Source organism: Amphiprion ocellaris, chromosome 2 (genome assembly GCF_022539595.1).
Source record: "Amphiprion ocellaris isolate individual 3 ecotype Okinawa chromosome 2, ASM2253959v1, whole genome shotgun sequence".
Taxonomy (NCBI): Eukaryota; Metazoa; Chordata; class Actinopteri; family Pomacentridae; genus Amphiprion; species Amphiprion ocellaris.
Window position 1 is genome coordinate 40,321,092 of NC_072767.1, and position 20,447 is coordinate 40,341,538.

The following is a 20,447-nucleotide window of genomic DNA, read 5'->3' on the forward strand; positions in this document are numbered from 1 at the left end:
GAATAGTACCTTTTTTCATTTATAAACCACAAATGCTGCCTTCAATTGTTGTCAGGATATTTTACAATTGTGCGATTTTAAGCTCATATAGACAGAGTTAGAACGGAGACTATAGCTATACGTCCAGAATAATACCCAAATATATAACAAAGAAGAAAAACCTGCTATGGGTAATAAAAAAAAAAACATTTAATTCCATTTTTTAAAAGAACTATTATGGTTTTGCTCTGTTTTATTGTGTAAAAATAATACAAACATCAACACAAGCTTAATTTTCATCTCTACAAAGCAAGCAAGTTTATGTATGCAGCACAAAGGTCATTCAAAAGGGCTTTGAAGGCAGAAGTAAATATGATTTAATGACAATAAAGATACTTAATATACAGAAATAATATGCAAATCGTGCTGGTAAAAGACCAAGTTAAAGTGCAAGAAAAAGAACAGATAGTGCTGGTACAACAAAGAAAAGTATTTAAAAGCATGATTACAATATAATTGTAAAAATAATACCTATATAGAAGAGGTGCTTGGCGTCTGTTGATTCCGCATCTGTGTTTTGGAATGTCAAAAGAACAAAAAAAAAAAAAAAAAAAAAAAAAAAAAAAAAAAAAATACAACTAAGCTTAAAATCCTTGCCACACACCACATACTAATATTAGACTCCTAAAAAATACTATTATAGAATGAAATGATGAAAATCCCCAGGTCTGAAAATAAAATCTGCCATAATATTTTACAGAACTTAGCTTTGGGTCTCAAAAACTCATAAATAGGCTCTAAATAAAATCTAAGGTGCAGTAACACATTTTCAAAATTTTGTCTAATTTGATCCGGAGTGAAGTTCTGTTGCATCTAACTGTACAGCTGGTTAGGGGGGGGCCCAAGAAAGACTGTAATTTCCGAGCTTTTCCAAGCAGCACCTAAAGGCAACACATGAACCAAGTTGCCGGATGGGTTTTAAGTCACTTTATATTTCCTGAGCTTTGACTTTCAGGTAAACCTTAAGACTTTATATAAATTAAGCGGCTTGTTATACTTGTTTTTCTTCTAAATATTTTAATGTAAGTGTTAAAGACGAATTAAAATGGATATTAAGTAGATTAGATTTGTCTATCAGCCTGTGAGAAAAGGCTTCCTGGCAGGCACTAAGCGGGGGAAATATCCCAAACACCAGGAAGCGGACGTTGTTGACGTTTTTCATCGCTACGGCTTGTGGTTTTGAAGGCAGCTAGCTTAGCTAAACAACAAAAACACGGCGACATTGTGCACTTTTAGCCCAAACGGACAGGTAAAAAGCCCAGTCAGGCCCGCTCTTCAACGATGGAGACGATTTTCCTCGATTTGTCTTGTATTCCCGCTTCGCCTGGTGTCACCGGGCCGGCTAGTTAGCACAGCTAGCTAACAGGCTAATTAAACCCTGACAAGTGCTCGGCTGACGAAGGAGAGCTGTCAAGAGGAGGAAATAATTAACTCACATGTTTTAAAAAAGGGTTTGCAGTCAACGCACTGGAGTGATAACAGGAGCTGGTGTGAAAAGGGAGCTTTCAGGAGCTGCTGGTTTGCTTTAATTTGCTGTTTGGAGAAAGTGAACGATTTGAGAAGAGGGATTTTAAACACTAATGCTACAAGAACTCTTAACTTGCTTGATTTTTGGTGAACAAGGTGTCTTCAAGATGGCAGTGAGGGTTCATAACTAAAAAGAGTAGAAGTTTTCCCTTTAAACAGCATTGTAGCTTTCATTTATTGATCCTTGGATTCATTTGGCTCAGCGGATTTGCATCTAAATAGACTTAAATGTAAGTCTTTTGCTTGTCAACGTGTCAGTGTCATGTGTGCAGGTGACAGCTGGGAAAAGTAAACAGGTGCGACAGGACGTGGAGCAAATGCTTCCTGCTACGTCTCTGTCAGGTACACTTGGATGTCTGGTTACTTGAAATGACAACATTCCTACAAACTGTCTTTGGCTGCGGGTGCTCTGTTTTCGTGAGACACAGATGGAGTGTAAGCGGCCAAAACTGAGCAGCAAACTAGGATTTAGTCTCGATTAGGTGGTACGTCGTAGGACAAGAAAAGAAAAAAAAGACTAAACATGATGTTACAGTTTGCAGTTAAAGGGAAGGTATAATTTTATGCTGCTTCATTGTGTTTATTAGAGTAAGCTGTTTGATTAAGGCAGTTGTAATGACTAAATATTTGCCCAGTTACTGACTGTGAGCTGGAGTGTAGTTGTACGCATATTGCCCTGATCGTGCCCACATACCACAATGGCGCCTGTACTGTTCTTATTAACGCTGTTCGGAGCACTATGCAGCCTCGCACAGCCTATGACAAGGGAGGAGAAGCACAGATTGAGGTGAGTTGGAGGAAAAACACTCAGAATATCATATAAGAGAAATATTTTCTCATCAGAAAAAAACGGTTTCTGTCTATTGTGTGCTTTTCTCAAAGGAACCAAGTGGTTGAGATGTTTGATCATGCATATCAGAATTATATGGTAAGTTATAACTTTGCAGATGTTTAAAATGTGAGAAAATAATAATTGAACTTAGCTGCTTTTTTAGTATTCAGAAAAAGGGCTGCTCATCACTGCTCACATTATTTGTGGAGAGAATAGTTTAGAAGTATGTGATATTTTTCTTGTTTATTATGGAGTAATAGCTATATATTTTTTTAATTGTTTGGGAGGTGTGTTTTTTAAAATGTTGCTTGTCGCTGGTTTGATTTTTAAAAATCAACACCCCAACTGGCTTTTTGCTACTTCCTTCAAGTTTGGTTAACTTACATTTAGTCATTTTAAGATTACAGAGGTTTAATCCAACTCAGCCAGCCTCTTATGGAACAGATACAAATTGAAAACAGGGTCTCAATAGTGTGTTTGTGTATTCCCCAGGACCATGCATACCCAGCGGATGAGCTGATGCCTCTAACTTGCAGAGGACGAGTACGAGGGCTTGAGCCCAGTCGAGGAGACATAGATGATGCACTTGGCAAGTGAGTATCAGACTGCCTTTGTTCCTTGACATCTAACATAGAAATGGAGAAATCATAACATAGATTACTTACACACACATTATGACACCAGCTCCTCGCACATGTCAGATTACTATATCTAAACAATGATAATAACTGCTACTTAAGCATCGCTCTTTCAAATCATTTTAACACAATCTTTTAGAAGTACAAGGTGAGGCAGCTTTATCTGTGGCACAGAAGCGATTTACAAGTGCTTAATGTACACTAAGAAAAGCATTAGAATAGCTTTACAAGAGACAGAATAACATGAGATAAAAGAAAATGATTAAATGAAAATAAGAGTCATGTATGACGGTGGAGAAGAAAGTGCAATTCTAGTGCAGTTACAGTGCAGTAGTAGGTTGTAAGATGCCTCAAATACAGCAAAGGAACTAACTGCAGAAAATAAAAGAGTAAATTAAAAGCACAAAAGCGTTAATTTAGTTGTGAAAGTAGGGCTGTATTTGAACTAAAGAGGAAAATGGTTCCTTTTGTGTGCAGCTTCACACAGTTTTGGATCCTACTGTATCTGTTTGCCTAAAATTACTGAGTGCTTTACAAACCAGCAGTAGCATTTTAAAATTTTTAAACTGCGGTATTTTGTTCAATTCTCTTGATTCCTTTTAGAACTCTGGCAGCAGTGAGTCAGAGTTTTCTAAGAGTCTTTTTGGGAATACAGGCCGAGAGGTCCAGGCTGCCCATGAGATGAAGGCGGAAATTCCATCCATCCATCCATTATCTATACACCGCTTAATCCTCACTAGGGTCGCGGGGGGGGCTGGAGTCTATCCCAGCTGACTCAGGTGAAGGCAGGGGACACCCTAGACAGGTCACCAGTCTGTCACAGGGCTACATACAGAGACAAACAATCACTCTCACATTCACACCTACGGGCAATTTAGAATGATCAATTAACCTCAGCATATTTTTGGACTGTGGGAGGAAGCCGGAGTACCCGGAGAAAACCCACGCATGCACAGGGAGAACATGCAAACTCCATGCAGAAAGATCCCGGGAAAGCCGGGACGTGAACCAGGGATCTTCTCGCTGCAAGGCGAAAGTGCTAACCACTACACCACTGTGCAGCCCCAGGCGGAAATTAGTTTCTCCAAATGTTATTTGGACATAAGACTGATTCTTACTGTTTTTTTTGAGGTTATACATTTCTGATTTAGTCCCTGCCTTGATGGTGCTGCTGAATAGAATCTGAGCATTAACTTTCATTCTTTATTTTTCTTGCCAAATTGGAATCGTCAGTGTGAATATTAATGTTGTGGCAACCAACATCCTGGTAAACAGTTATTGTCTCTCTGCTAGGTTTTCTCTCACCCTCATAGACACCCTGGATACTTTGGTGGTGAGTATCAGTTCTGTCTATTTTTGACATTTAGTTGTCTTACAGTAATAACAGAATAGCGTGAATGCATTACACACCCTGCACAAGTAAATGATCCACGATTTTCTGCATAATAATGACATTTTATGACTGTGTGAGTCATTCATATTGTAGAATGTTGGGAAAAATGTCAATGTTATTAGTGAAAAATGAACAAGGTCATTTCTGAAATATTTATGAGAGCATTTTTCTTCAATTTTTTAAGCTGTAAAACTGTGTGTAATGAAAGCAGATTTTACAGTTATGCACCGTTCCTCCCTGGCAGCTTTTAAATAAGACGACCGAGTTTGAGGCTGCAGTGAGGAGAGTCCTGTCAGATGTGAGGCTGGACAATGACATCGTAGTGTCGGTCTTCGAAACCAACATCCGAGTCCTTGGGTGAGATTGGCTTGTCAACACAGTTACTGTTAAGAATAAATTTCTCAAGCACTGTCACGCACTTAAAGTACAACTCTTTCACGGACAAACAGTAAACAGAGCAGCTGAAATGGACAAGAGACTTGATTGTTTAATGGTGTTTTTTTGTCAGAGGTCTGCTGGGAGGTCACTCCATGGCCATGATGCTGAAGGAGGGAGGTCAACACATGCAGTGGTACCAGGACGAGCTCCTGCACATGGCCAAAGACCTGGGAGTCCGACTGCTGCCAGCCTTCAACACCAGCAGTGGCCTGCCTTATCCCAGGGTGAGACAGACTCACACAAGCAGAAATACATACTGTAACGTACCTTTTTAATCCCACAGTTTTTTTAAAGTTTTTTTTTGGCCGTTTTGGCTTCATTTGATAGGTCAGTGAAGAGGCAGACAGGAAAGTGGGGTGAACAATGGGATAGTAAAGGGCCGTGAGCGGAAATCAAACCCAGGCGGCTGCGTTGGGAACTATAGCCCCAGTTCATGGGTTGCCCGCTCAACCAGTTGAGCTATCTGGGAGCCCAATCCCACAGTTTTTTAACTTTCATGACTGTATGGTCTAGTATATGCAGATTTAGTTTCATTTTAATGGGTAACGTTGCATAAAATGCTATTGTCATGAATGCAGAATAATAACTGACACCCAGAACTGTTGTACATTATGTAAACATAAACCTACATGCTGCAGTAGCTAGATAGAAATGAGGCATGAAAGAAGCTGGACAAGAAATGCAAAAGTACATTAAGTCTGAAAATATCGATACAATAAAGATTGTCTACACTTCTCATGTGTACAGGTGGGGCATGATGAATTTACACATGGATATGTATGTAAATCCATCATACCATTCCTCTACATATTTTAATAATTTATCAGAAACGTTGGCAGACTGGCATCATTTGTGATGTATTGTATTGTATAAGTCTGTATAATGAAAAATTTTGACTTTAACCCTTAAACAGAACAGTTTTTCAAACATAATCTATATTTAATACGTTTAATCATATGCGTGCTACAAAATAACTGTTGGTGCGTATTTCCATGCTTCCGCAGTTGCAATATATGACAAACTGATATCTACATTTGCTCAAGGCATTATCTCAGATCACGACTACATATTTCCATTTTCTGCTTCACTGCTCTGCTCCCAGCTGTCACCACTTTCAGACGCAGACATTTTCATGGTTGAATTGTCCCCACACGCAATCTCTCACGAATATAATGTGACACTTGCAACCGATTTTTCTCTGATCGACAGGTGAACTTGAAATATGGTGTCAGGGGTCCTGAGACGAGGACGGGCACGGAGACGGACACCTGCACAGCCTGTGCTGGAACCATCATCCTGGAGTTTGCAGCCTTAAGTCGCTTCACTGGGGACCCTGTGTTTGAGGTAACACAGTGCCGTCGTATAATCACACCTAGTTTAACGTTCAGTAAAGCATTTTAGCTACGAGAGAATTATATTTTGATTATCTGTTATACTTCCAACAATTATAAGGATTAATTCCATCTTTTAACTCAAATAGGCTAAAGTTTTTTGACATCACCTAATTCTAAAACAAAAAAATTAATTACTCCTAAGTATCTGCAGGTATCTTGCAAGTTTTCCGACACTTGACATATTTATTTTACCACCGTCAAAGAGTTGCTGAACAGTCAGAAAGCCTTCAGATATTTTGAACACGTCAGCACTGAAAAGCCACACAAGTGGCTCAGATTTCCTTTGAGATCAAGTTGCAGATTCTTGGTTTTATGAAACCGGCCTGTTCTCTCATAATGTGTGAATACTGTATCTATCATGTATTCAGTGAGAGCTGATTAAATTTTTCACTTGTTTTACTTTTAATACTTTACACTGTGAAAATTATTAATAGAATTGGGTTCACTGATTGCAAGAGTTCCACAGCAACATTCAGATCTTGTGGACACAGGTTTAGAGATCATATACATAATCCAGTTGTTACTGTTGTTTGTGCCAATCATCTTAACTTTCTCTGTATTATCTTATTTTAATAGTGTATTTGTGTATTGTTTAGGGTTAATTGGTTTATAAATGCTCAGGCACCCATCTTCAGAAGAAAAATAAACCTCTTTCATTCCTTTTTAATTCCTCTGCTGAGCTGAGAGTCGAGATGGAAGTCAGTGATCACTGCTGTTTGTCTGCCTTTTTGTTAGCAAGATTACGCCAAAACTACCAAACAGAATTTCATGTAACTTGGTTCAAAGATGGAGCATAGATATAGGAGGAACCCATTCAACTTTGGTGCAGATCCTTTTGTAAACTTTGTAAATTTTTGTAAACTTTTTGATTTAGAAAATGAAGGGATTAGCTTTGGTGGAGAAACTGAGTCTGAGGGACCTCCAGATTAAAAGCAGTTGATGCAAAAGTCAAAGCTGCTGCTTACCGTCATGTCTTTGATAACCACCTGGAATATCTTTATTAAATTAGGGTTCCTTGCGGTTTTTGTGGTACACCTGTGTCCTCTTTTGAGGTCTTTGTTAGTTGCAGCTGCAGTTATTTTTGAATTTAAAAGCGACTTTTATCGCAGCAGACATTGTGACTGGTCCTACTCGTAAAAGATGTCGGACAGATTTTACTAATCATCTAAAATGGGATTTTATTCTATTTAAGAGTCCCAGTAAGCTGTGACAGTGAGATATTATGAATAATACCAGGATCCTCACACCGAAGCGGTTAAATGGACCTCTGACAGCCTTTATTTATCATGTATTTCTGCACTTTTTCCTTGCCAAAATATATTCTGTCAAAAAAGCCCACTCCTGGCAAAGTAAAGGAACATCTTTTCTGCTTGTTGATCAACCTGGCTGCTATGTAAAGGCAATATGCGCTGTTTTACTGAAGTAAATATATTGAAGGATTTGGAAATTATATTAAGAATTTTTTTTGTTTTTTACTTTAGCCTGGTACTGGTTCATTTCCTGGCAGCAGCAGACTGCTGAACAAGCACAGAGTCAATCACCGTAATCATTCAAACAGCGGAGAGCTACTGCGGATTGATTTTTACTTTGTTAATCAATACTGCACCCTTCCTCACACACGCACAGGCCCATGCCCGGAGAGCTCTGGACTTTCTGTGGGAGAAGAGACAGAGGAACAGCAATCTGGTGGGGACTACGATCAACATCCACTCTGGAGAGTGGGTCAGAAGAGGTGAGGGGGAAGAGGCAGAGTCCCTGGTGGGATATTGTTATGACTGAGTGACAGGAGATAAGAACTGCAGATCAGGGGATGAAACTGGGAAAATATTTGTGAAAGAAAGAGTGACATGGGTTGAAGAAATTGTAAGTATAGGGACACAGTCTTTCTGTTTGAGCGACAGTCTGTGTTTGTATGTTTGTACAGGGGCGGCATAAATACCAACAGAAAACTTGTTTGTCTTCTGTTTTTTCCTGTCTTATAAAGTGATGGATTATTGTGTTTGTTTCCAGACAGTGGAGTAGGAGCAGGAATTGACTCGTACTATGAATACCTGCTAAAGGCCTACATCCTCTTGGGAGACGACCTCTTTCTGCAGCGGTTCAATATTGTGAGGACACACACATGCATGCATACACACACATTTGCCAGAATAATTTGATGCCTCTCTGTCTGCTTAATAGCATTTGTCACAACAGTGTCTACTGCATAAAGCAGAGATATGCTAGAATATATTTATAGTTTGTGCACTTCAGTTCAATGCTTCAGAAAAGAGGCAAGTGTTAATATTATGCTCTTCTCAGCTCAATACTTTTTCTTAACCTGTTTTAAAAGCCCCCACTTCTTAGCATAAGGATTGTACATGAACGTACAATTTTATGCCAAAGTAAGAACAATTTCCGAGGGATTTCAAGATTTAGCAAACTGGAAAAATGCATTTTAGTAACGTTGTGGTTGTTTAATTAAATCATGCCACACCATATTACTCTGTTCCAGTGTTAATCTCTTAAGAAATAATGCAGACATTTGTTACCTACTATGTCATTTATACTTTTCAAGGTTTGAAGTCACATTTTTAGAAGCTTTTTTTTAAATTATCATGCTCCTATAAGTCCCATTGTGTTTAAAATTGAGTCTTTGCTTGCTCTATTTCTACTACTCGTACCTTAAGACAGTTGTATCCTCAATATGTCCACTTTGTATGCCCCATTTAGCACTATGCATCCATAATGAAGTACATTAGCCAGCCCCCTCTGTTGTTGGATGTCCACATCCACAAACCTCTGCTTCCCGCTCGAACCTGGATGGACTCTCTGCTGGCCTTTTTCCCTGGACTGCAGGTCAGATTAGATCATGCAAATTGAGCAGTTCACCATCTTTATCGACTTTTTGCCATTTCAGTAATTTTGTATATCATGTGCATGTCCCAGGTGTTGAAGGGAGACATCCGTCCTGCCATCGAGACTCATGAGATGCTGTATCAAGTGACCAAAAAACACAACTTCCTCCCCGAGGTAATCTGTCTCACTGTGTCCAACTGTGTTTGTGGCACAAAAAAATGACTCAGTGCCATTTGACCATTGACTCACATAACCCCATGTTGCTTGTGTTGCCAACCAGAACTGTTTGTAAATTCACAAACTCACAGTTGATCCACGCTGGCTGCATTTTACCTTCATCTCTCCATTGTAACTGTAAAACTTGGAGAGGGTGCGCTGACCCCTTTGTCCTTCTCTGTCCTTCCCCAGGCCTTCACTACTGATTTCAGGGTACACTGGGCCCAACATCCCCTGAGGCCTGAGTTTGCAGAGAGCACATACTTCCTTTACAAGGTAATTTATCAAGTAGTCTGACATAATGCAGGCAATCTCTTTTCCCTGCCATAGTCTAGAGGTAAATGTCTACTATCATGCAGCAGTAAAAGTTAAATATTTTTACTTTGCAGTTTGATCAAGAGTGTCTGACATTTGACTAAAATGCACTAAAACCTTGTGTCCATTTCTGAAATACTTAAGCAGCCTCCAGCATTCAGATCAAAAATGAGAGTTCATGATTATTAGTTTGATTTTTTTTTTTTTAAACATTTGAAGGAGCATCATCTCTCTTGTCTAACCTGACCATCAGTCGAGCCCTATTCATAGTTCATGTTCTGTCCTTTTGTTATAATGACACTTCTGTTCTCTCCTTCTCACAGGCCACAGGGGACCCTTACTACCTGGAGGCAGGTCGAACCATCCTGGACAACCTCAATCGCTTTGCTCGTGTTCCGTGCGGCTTCGCTGCGATGAAGGACGTACGCACAGGAAGCCACGAGGACCGGTCAGTATATAAAGACTCAGTATTTATACGATTAATTGCAGTATTTGTATCATTTAGACATGTTTTACATACCACAAGATAATGCTGTAACAGTAATGCTGTGTACAGCAAGGACAAAGAATCCTAAATAGTTAGAATTTTCTAGAAAAGAGATTTTTGGGTGTGACATAGGAGTGCAAATCATATATGACTTGTGTAGACTGTAAATGAGACAAAACATTTTCTTTAAATGCAGGAATTATCACAAAGCTACATACTGCAACAGGACGTTTTAGAGTTACGAGTAAAGATGACAAAGCAGGAATGTTAAAAGATGAACAATGAATTTACTGTTAAGAATGAAGTGGAATGGTGTGTACTAAAGCTGAGTCCTTAATGCAGCGCCTCAGGCTCAGTTCCAGCCTGAGGCGCTGCTACATATCCCTCTCTCTCTCTCCCCCTGCAGCTTTCCTGCCTCTCTTTAGCTGTCCCTTTCAAATGTAGGCAAAAACATCTGAAAAATACATAAAAAAGAAAGAAACTCAAGTATTAAATTTACTGCACCTGGGTTCTGTTCAAAATTCCATACTTTTTACTCTGAAAATGTACTACAGCTGCCCTTAAAAAGTACATACTGTTCCATGCAGTATGCATCTAATTTGGACTTCCTACTTCATCATGATAACGTGTTTTATACTCTGACTATTGGACTCTGTAGTGTGAAATGAACTGTCATCTGTCTCTGCGACTCTCACATGATGTATGGGTTGTACCTGCGTAGAGCATTGTGGGTCAGAATGGCCATAAAAGCTTGCATACTTCAGAGTATGACCAGATGTAGTAGGATATTTTGACATAATACGTATTGGAACATTGTAATATTTTTCCTGCAAATGATATAGTATGGTAGTATCAATACTGGAACACAACCAAGTTTTCATCACGAATAAAATATCTGCCACATCTTCTCTTTTTCCCAGAATGGACTCATTCTTCCTTGCTGAGATGTTTAAATACCTGTTCCTGCTGTTTGCTGAGGCGGACGACCTACCGTTTGACGTGGAGGACTACGTCTTCACAACCGAGGCTCACCTGCTGCCTCTGTCCCTGTCCACTGCCCCTCACTCCTCATCCATTCCCTCAAACAGAACGGTAATGATGAGGTTTCACTTTAATTAGAAGTTATGAAAGCATTCCTGTGTCTCAGGGACTCAAACCTGTTGTTTCTCCAGGTACTTCTGTCAGAAGAGGAGCTGGATGACTCTAACTTTGATTGGACGTGTCCTAACACTCGCCTGCTGTTTCCTGATCCCGCCTTCCCTCGGAACCTGAGAGAACCAATCCGAAGTGCTGTAGACAAGAGCTGCCCACGTCCTGCTCCTTACAGGTATGTATCCATACAGGTTTAACACGTGAAGACCTTCCTAGTTATGTTTTTAGTAACTATTGTATTTCACGTTATTTTAATTCTTCGTTTTTCTTCTCTGTTACCTCCTTTCAGGGAACCTGGTATGGGCCGTCCTCCCCTGAGGGCTCAGGACTTCATGGCAAACAACCCTGAACATCTGGAGCTGCTCAGGAGGATGGGAGTCAGTCTCATCCACCTGAAAGACGGCAGGGTGCAGCTGGTTCAGCATGCTACTCAGGTACACAATTTAGCAGCAGAGATGCACAACCAAGCCGGAGATTGTCATTAAAAAAAAAAAACAATCCTTAACTGAAGTAGCTCACTTTCTTGATTGTGTGCTACTTTGGGAATAACAAGGTAGCGGGTGATGCAGCACATTACTTTTTACTAGCAGTCATTACAAAGCAGTCTCTTCTGTATAATGATACTTCTGGAACTAATGAGTGAAAACCGCCTCTTAAAATGGAGGATATTTATTTTTCAGAAAGCAGGAAAAGCAGTACTTATTTACAGTGTGCATCAGGATTGTGCATCTGTACTATTTATTCATCATTTAAATGTAAAACAAGCAGAAGAACATACTGTGATGAGGGTGCCTTGGTTTTTGGCATACTGGCTTATATATTTTTATCCCAACTATATGTTCTTTTTGGTGTCTTTCCACTTATTTGAAATGCTCTCTCCCACACTGCTACACCGACATCTAGGCGGTGAGTGCGGTAGCAGCAGAGGATGGCGTGCGATTCATGCAGGAGATGATGGAGCTGTCGAGCCAGCAGCAGAAAGAGCAGCTGCCTCCCAGAGCCATTCAGATCGTCTCGCATCCATTCTTTGGCAGGGTGGTGCTCACCGCCGGCCCGGCACAGTTTGGCACAGATCTATCCAAAAGTTCCACAGGGGTGAGTGGGTTTTGTAGGTTTGCCAAACTTCCAGGTCAGAAATGGGCCCTTAACTGCGCTCCTGTTTGTTTTTCCTGAGGGAGACACTCAGTTTTGCCTTGTGTTTTTGAGAGGGCGCTTCCTCTCCAGGAATATTTTCTGAAGGACAGATGGAAATATGAGCGTTGGGTTTAACACAGAACATCTGGGATTAGGCAGCACTACTGTACACTTTTTCCTCCTGTGCACAGGTACGAGGCTTTGTCACCGTGGCCGAACCCTACAGCGGCTGTACCGAGATCACCAACGCGGAGTACATCCAGGGTCACATCGCTCTGCTCCAGAGGGGTCAGTGTATGTTCGCAGAGAAAGCTCGACACATCCAGAAAGCTGGCGCCATTGGAGGCATAGTTATTGGTGAGTTCATGCAGCAGATGACACAAGACGGAAGATGACTACTCAGTTACAAGATTAGTGTTTGATAACTGGATTATCTTGAAGACAGCAAGTCCAATATGATCCTTCCCGCTATATGAAGACGGAATAATGAAGCAGAACTTTTGTGAGACTGATAGTAATCATAGGTACGGGATATTCTTCATATATGCATCGCTTTTCCCATTAAAGTTACAGAGTCCAGTGCAGAAAATGGTAGAGAAGCCGATATATATGGTCTTTGGTTTTAATTACTTTTCTATCTTTATTGTTGAAAATGCTTCTTCCCAGCTTCATTTCTTCAGAGGTGTCCAAAACCAAAAAGATATTCATTTCACTGTAATAAATAAAACAAAAAAGCTATTCATTTTATCCTAATAAAATAACAAGAATTACCTCTTTGCCCTTGTATGCCTCTGTCAACCAGTTTAGTTGCAGTTTATATCCATGTCTCTCCAGACTTGATCTTTGACCTTTGGAACATGAAATGTCACCGCTTCATCATTTTATCCTATTGGACGTTTGTGTGGAATTCTGTCATAATTAGTCTTTGAATTTTTGAATGACGCCGTGTTTTGTGAGGTCACTGTGACCTTTGACTGTTGAAATCTAATCAGTTCATCCTTGAGTCAAAGCGGTTGTTTGTGCCAAATGTAATGAAATTCCCTCAAGATGCTCCCTGATTGATTACACTCCCAGGAAGGAGATGTGCAAGAGGTCGCCTCACCTTTGACCCTTTTACCACCAAAATGAAATCAGTGCAGCCTTCTGTTTGAGTGAACGTTTGTGAAAAAAATTGACGAAATTCTCTCCAGGTGTTCAACGGATACGACATGAAAAGCCGAAAACATAATGCCATCGTGGAGGCTGAAAGACAAATAAGACTAATCTAAAAGCAGAACTGACTACAGTTCATCACTCCTGTGCTTTTGCTCCCTTCCAGATGATAACGAGGGCAGCAGCAGCGACACGGCTCCCCTGTTTCAGATGGCCGGCGACGGACGCAACACGGATGACGTCACCTTGCCTCTCCTCTTTTTATTCCACAAGGAGGGAAACATCCTACTGGAGGCGCTGAAGGAGTACAGAGAGGTGGAGGTGCTGCTGAGCGACAAAGCCAGAGACAGAGGTGTGACATTACCCCCTCAAACGCCCACCCTCCCTTTCCTTTGTTTCACTTATCTCTGCTCATGAGATCGATCACATTGCTGAACTTATATCTCTCCGCTGACCGAGCCTCATTTCGTGCTCGGCTCCATAAAATAAAGATGAGGTGTAGGGATTCAGGCATTATTTGAAGTCTCAGAGCTTGTGACTCATTCTGAAACCACCCACCAGCTGTGGGTATAATGGGGCATGATGGAGGTTTACAGCCTTATCAATTTTGCATCCTCATTCTTTCTCCTCTTTTTCCTCATTTGCCAAATCCCTCTATTCCCTGTAACGTTACCTTTCTCTCCTCTCTTTCTTGGTTTCTCTTCCTTTTTTCTTGTCTCCATTACCCTCTCGCCTTTGGATGAGCAGCAGCCATATTCAAAGGTAAACCTCTTCCTGGAAGCCTGATTGAGGGCAGTAAGTATCCTCTTCCTTCTTTCTTTGTCTGTTATACCCACATTTTTCATCTCTTTCCTTCGCCTTAATCCCTGTTTTCCCTCCTTATGGTAATGCTTGTATCTCTCTCTCTCTCTCTCTCTCTCTCTCTCTTTCTCTTTCTCTCTTTCTCTCTCTCTCTCGCAGTCTGCCTTCTAGCCATAAAATTCTGTTGCAGTTTGATAGAAAAGCTTAGTGCAGTCACAGTATAGTGTCATTTGCTACCCCCAAGAGATTGAGGCATGACAGCTCTTTATGTCATTTGTCACTGGGGCAAGGCTAGACAGTGTAGCAGGACTAGACCACAGCCGTCTAACAGTGCATTTACATGGTTTCTTGAAAAAAAGTTAAACTCGTAATTTGAGTTTTTCTCTCTCTGTCAAGATTTTATTCAAGCACCAGTGATTACAAGCTTTCATTATTTATACTAAGAAGCTTAAACAGTAACTGTTGTTTAGAGACGTAGCCTGGCCGTAGGTGCAGTACAGCTGCAGAACAGCTGTTACAAATCAGAGCTTTTAAGCATCTGCTCTGCACTCCTTTTCCAAAAACAGACACTGGAGCACAGATCTATTGATTAACGGCCAGTTCCTGTAACCACAAAGCGACCATGACACCATAATCCCCAGATAGTCAGTGCCCATCTCTACCTGAATCGAAGCCTTGTAGTTACAGGTTGCTGCTGGCATTTTAACAACTATGGAAGTGTTCCCTCAGATGTATAATAACACGTTTAAAGAAGCAGCTGCATTTTTTAGAAACAATAACACATCAAATGCACCACATCTAACCAGATTTGTGCAAAATTCACAGCAGAACTTTTTGCCAGATTCCTTATTCTCAGTTTGGTTGTGCAGCTATGTGAGAGAGGTTTTATCCTGCGGGTAACATGACTCACAATCAGCATCATGCTGTTATAGTTGACAGCCTCTCGACGAAAACTGTTCTATTTTTGAGCAAGAATGGGTTACCGGGAGGCATGTATGGATTACTGACAGAAGAGGACAAAAAGAGCAGCGTGTGTTCCTTGTACATCTTCTTGTGTAGAGCAGTTCTCACACCCCTGCCTCCTTTTCAGGTGTGGATGTGCAAGAAGCAGAGGAGAACTGCTTAACTGAGGCAACAACACCCACCTCGTTTGAACCAGTCGGCCAATCACAGATGAGCACGGTGGCCTCAGATAAATCTGCTCCTGAGGAAGTGAGTCCTTCAGAGGAAGAAGTCAGTCCTGTAGATGAAGACACTAGTCCTGCAGAGGAAGGTAGCCCACTAAAAGAAGACGTTAGTCCTGCTGAGTCTGAGGCACTTAAAGAGGACAGAGACTCAGAGAAGAGAGAGGAGCCTGAGGCCGACATAGACTCAAGCAGCCAGTCGGTGGATGAACTGCTGGCTGATTGGCGGGAAGACTTGGAGGCGTTCCAGCAGATGGAGAAGGATGAGCTCTGACAGTAGTCAGGCACCTCGTGCCCTGTGACTGGTTCGATCCTGAACCTGGAGGGAGGGAATCTTCACATGTCGCCAGCCTCAATCTGATGGACTCAAAGGAAGCTGGGAAGATGTCTCTCATGACGGTTTCTCCTCTTGCCCTCTGTGAATGGTATCATGTGCCAAGGCAGCCCACATACTGTATCTCTGGACCACAAGGGAGTCCTTTTTAGGTAGATGATGGGTGAGAGACCAGGGTTCTTACCTCATGTTCTCATACATTTTTCTGTTTATGTGTCATAACAAACCCTAATGAATGGCATGGCCCAGACTGTCTGTAACTGCACCTCACTTTTTAGTCCAAATTACTTCTCACACTGTTCGCTCTATGCATTTCTGACTACTTTTGCTCAATTGAATGCTGGTCCAACAACTACTTTCTCACCAATTAATCCATCGACCAATTCAGCTTTGTTTAAATGTGATGATTATTTGTGATGATACTGTTTTTGCTGGTCTTGGGCCTAATCATGTGTACACATTGATGAGAATTAAGGACTTCATTAATGGGGGGAACTAATGATGAATAAAGCTGCAGGCTGTTCTTATGGCTTTACTGCAGACAAACTCCACACCAAACTGAATCTCTCTGCAGGATATATGAAGTTGTGTGTCGATGTAAATATGTATTTGTCGAGATATATTGACTCAGATAATATAGCGCTGTTCGCTCAGGTTCTGGTTGCCCCCACAAACAACAGCCTCTGGACCACACTGGGTGGAGCAGACACACCCTCAGCAGTGATGGGGTGGATCACACCCACAGGCTGCCACAAGAGGGCGCTATATATGATCTGTCATGGAGCTGCTGACTGACTGAAAGGAGCAGAAATAAGCCAATAAATTGAAAGAATGAAATTAAATAAAAAATTTAGAGGGAAAACTGGGAACCTGCCTTAATTCTTTGAGTTAAATTTAAATGTTGCAATACCAAAAATGGATGTAAAATGTAGGAGAATGCATAAATACAGCAGATTTACACGAGGATATTTAAGCGTTGGTTGAATCCAAAATGAGTTTCCTGTTTTTCTGCAGGCCTTCAGTGTTCAACCTTTTTGTGCTGATTAGAAAAAAAAAGAAGTCGCTTTAATAGATAATTCAACACATGTCATGTCTGTGAATTTCTTGAAGAAATGGTAAACACATGTTGATTCTGCGAACAAAGTCGAATATTTGAGTGGAAGGCGAAGATTTCGAAATTGGTTCTTTTCCGACAGACTATTCTAAAAAACCAGTGGGCGGACACCCACATCAAATCATTTGAGTCAACATGACAGATCTGTAATTGGGAAATTCTCAGTATGCACCCTAACATTACTGTCAAAGTGATTAAAACAGCGGTTCAAGAATATCTAGTAGAAATATGCTGTTGCAAATAAAACTCTTGCATTTACTTGTTACTTAAAGTTCAAAAGACTTCCAACAAAACTATTTTTGTTGGGTAGAACAAACACGTAAAGAACATTTTAGTAGCAGCTATTGGAGATGGAACTAATACTGCATACTGTTTAATACTGTCTGTATAGTAACTTTCAAAATAAGTACATTATAAGTATACATGCATATGAGATAAATGTGGATTTTAAGTACACTCAAAGTGATTCAACTAATTCACCAATTTACTGATTTCGGTCAACTTTTTGCATTTTCAGTTAACATTTTGATGGGTTGGGTTGAAATAATAACGTTGCATCAGCTTAATTTTGTGTGTAAATTCAACTCACATTTCTGTTAGTTGAGTTGAAACTAAAGTTGAGGTTGCTTAATGAAATTGGGCTAAAATAAATTTACATTGACTTGAGGATTTCAGGTGGGAATGGAATATAATAAGAATATATTTTATATTATTGTTAATAGATAATCTTCAGATGTTCCACAGCACTAAATATAATACCACAAAATGTTTAGATTTTTAAGAGATACAGGCCTACTTTTTGAGTGCACAGTGATGGGTCACTTTTTAAATCTGCAGGTTTTTTTCCAGCATTTCTGAGCCCTCATACCTTCATAAATAAAAAATTTCAGGGCTGAAAATCACACAAAAAATCATTTTACCTCCACTCCAGTTGTCTCCAGCTGAAATCTCTTTTTATTCAACACTTCTTTCTTTTCAATAACCAACTTTTAGCATCCTTTTGTGAGACTGAGTCATAGAAACAAGCATTGGAGTTCTGGGAGTGTTTTCTGATAATTCACCAAAGAAAATTTTAAAAAGTGCATTTTGGGTAAACTTTCCAAGGTCATAATACCATTTTCTGAGTCACATCCGGCACACAGATTTCCCTCTGAATCAGACTTTATTTGTGTAGCATTTTTAAGCAAAATGTACCACAAACTGCTGCACAGATGAAATGAATAAAAAGCCGATTAAAACAGTAGAAACGATACAAACAGTACCCCCCACAGGCATCATGTTCTTAATGAAGAACTCAATAAAACAGACGAACTGAGGAATTGTTGTCATAAATAAATGCAATTAGGTAACACCAGAGGCAGGATGAGTCAAAATTATGAAAGCGGAAAAAAAAGAAAATATAAAAATTCATAGAGCAATAAACACAATATCTAAATAAATTGAAACATTTATAAATAAAATCAGTCATGCTCTCTTGTATACTACTAACTTTACTCAAAATGGGCTTTTAAAATATTTTCTCAGTGAATTGTCAGAAAACAGACAGCAAATCCAGTTTACATTATTCTTTATCACAGACATTAATCTGGTGTAGTTTTGCTATTGAAACTGTGATGTTTCCCAGGATATTTAGACGCAAAGCTGGTTATATATAAAAAATAATAATAATTGTGCTGAACAAAAATTAGATTTTGGCTTTTTAATGACACCTAGAGTGAATGTAAAATTGAATTTGAGTGTAGTTTTTTACAGAACTCAAATGTTTTCTCTTTTAAAAAAAAATAACTTGCTTCCTGTACATGTCATTTCATGAGGGATAAAAATGCTAGAAAACAAAAATGTATTAATGGCCTGCAACCAACCTGATATCTCACCCAAAATGCACTTTTTAAAAAGTTTTCTCCATTGAATTAACAGAACACAGATAACACATCCAGGTTACTTCTACTTGTTCTTATTCCATATCACAGACTTTAATCTGGTGCAGTTTTGTCACTGAAACTTTGATGTATCCAAGGAAATCGATGCTCAAAGTTGGTCAAATGTGCTAAATAATAAATGATCTGCACTTAAATAATGCCTTTCTGCTGAATGAAAATGAGCTTTTGACTTTAAATTGTGACACCCGGTGTGGATGTAAAACTGATTTCAAGCTCGAATGTGTTTTTCCACCCTGATTTTTGAGAGTTTATGTATCACTCTTGTGTACTTATGAACCTATGAAGGCCCAATATTCCAGCGCCAAAGGGCTTCAAGGACCTGTAACTGAAGCTAACTTAAAAAATTACGCATAATGTACTTTTTCTATATCCCAATGATGCTCTAAAATGGTTTTAGAAAATATGTATATATTGGACAAAAATGAGATTTTGGCTTTAGATCGTGACACCTGGAGTAGGAGGTAAAATTGATTTAGAATCAAAAAATGCTGAAAAAACTATTGAAATTTTTAAAAGCCACCCACCCAAATGTACACGAAGGGCCTGTAACTCAAACTAACTTCAAAATGATCAGAAAAAAAACAGATAACACATCTAGAGTACTGATGCTTGTTTTTGTTGTTTTATTCCCCAGACATCAAACCATGATAATGATGCTCAAAGTTGATCATTGAAAAATAAAAAAAAAAACCAAAAAAAAAAAAACGTGATTTTGTCTTTAGATCATGACATCTGGAGTGGATGTAAAAATTGATCTAGAATCAAAAAATGCTGGAAAAATATTTAAACACCAGCCACTCCTATATATTTAAAAAGCCATGTAACTCTAAAAATATTCATAGTATGAAGGTAAAAATTTGCATGAGCCCAATTAAATATGCTAAACTTATTGTTCCAGCTGATTCTGGGGAGATCTTCCAGATTTTGTTGGTGTTTAACCCTCGTGTCGTCCTGCGGGTCAAAATTGACCCGTTTTAAAGTTTGAAAATGTAGAAAAAAATATATTTTCACAGTGAAACTTCTGATGTCCACATTTTCAACATTTGTGGGAAATCTTTGAACATTATTTGGTGTAAAAAAAAAGAAATATTAAAAATGTTTCTTAAGAACATTCACAAAAATTTTTTATGTGAATGTTCTTAATGAAAATATTAAAAGTTTTACTGATATAGTTGCAATCACTTTAGATATTTTTAGGATTTTTTGGAAGATTTCTACTCATTTTTTTGGGGGGGGGGAAATATTTACAAGAATTTTTTTGCAAAATTTGGGGGATTTTTTTAAAATAACACTTTTAAGGGAAATTTTTAAGGAATTGTTGCAATTTTCTTCCTGAAGGTTTTGCAAATTTTCAGAAATTTGGTGAATTTTTTGCTAAATGTTTGGATTTTTTTCAGGCAAGGAAACAACAGGAGGGTTAAATGCAGTGACCCCACACAGCAGATGTTCCTCCGGGTGGCTCCCTGTCCCTGCTGGCCCCTGAATAAAGCCAGCGGTGATTGGAGGGTCGGTTGGGGCT

At 39.5% G+C, this 20,447-nt stretch overlaps 1 protein-coding gene across 2 annotated transcripts; it reads left to right on the forward strand.

The window, feature by feature from the left end:
• Window positions 1–1,017: 1,017 nt before the first annotated feature.
• Window positions 1,018–16,743, forward strand: edem3 (ER degradation enhancer, mannosidase alpha-like 3). 2 transcript variants are annotated; one of them, XM_023274199.3, is made up of 21 exons: window positions 1,018–2,353; window positions 2,449–2,494; window positions 2,891–2,991; window positions 4,330–4,369; window positions 4,674–4,786; window positions 4,938–5,091; window positions 6,077–6,211; window positions 7,888–7,993; window positions 8,272–8,369; window positions 8,974–9,099; window positions 9,190–9,273; window positions 9,508–9,591; window positions 9,954–10,078; window positions 11,038–11,209; window positions 11,290–11,444; window positions 11,559–11,703; window positions 12,173–12,364; window positions 12,595–12,760; window positions 13,722–13,907; window positions 14,303–14,350; window positions 15,447–16,743. In XM_023274199.3, exons 1-21 carry the CDS (start codon window positions 2,265–2,267, stop codon window positions 15,812–15,814), a joined length of 2,733 nt encoding a protein of 910 aa, XP_023129967.1. In that variant the 5' UTR covers window positions 1,018–2,264; the 3' UTR covers window positions 15,815–16,743. The 2 variants fall into 2 exon arrangements, with proteins under 2 accessions (XP_023129967.1, XP_023129968.1); XM_023274200.3 differs by lacking the exon at window positions 14,303–14,350 and having other exon boundaries at window positions 1,024–2,353.
• Window positions 16,744–20,447: the final 3,704 nt, after the last annotated feature.

Bases quoted from the DNA above. Each gene is read 5' to 3' on its own strand.
- edem3 (XM_023274199.3), top strand. From the start codon at position 2,265: ATGGCGCCTGTACTGTTCTTATTAACGCTGTTCGGAGCACTATGCAGC. The intron at 9,592-9,953 runs GTAATTTATCAA...TCCTTCTCACAG, and splicing joins GCACATACTTCCTTTACAAG to GCCACAGGGGACCCTTACTA. The intron at 13,908-14,302 runs GTGTGACATTAC...TTGGATGAGCAG, and splicing joins CGACAAAGCCAGAGACAGAG to CAGCCATATTCAAAGGTAAA.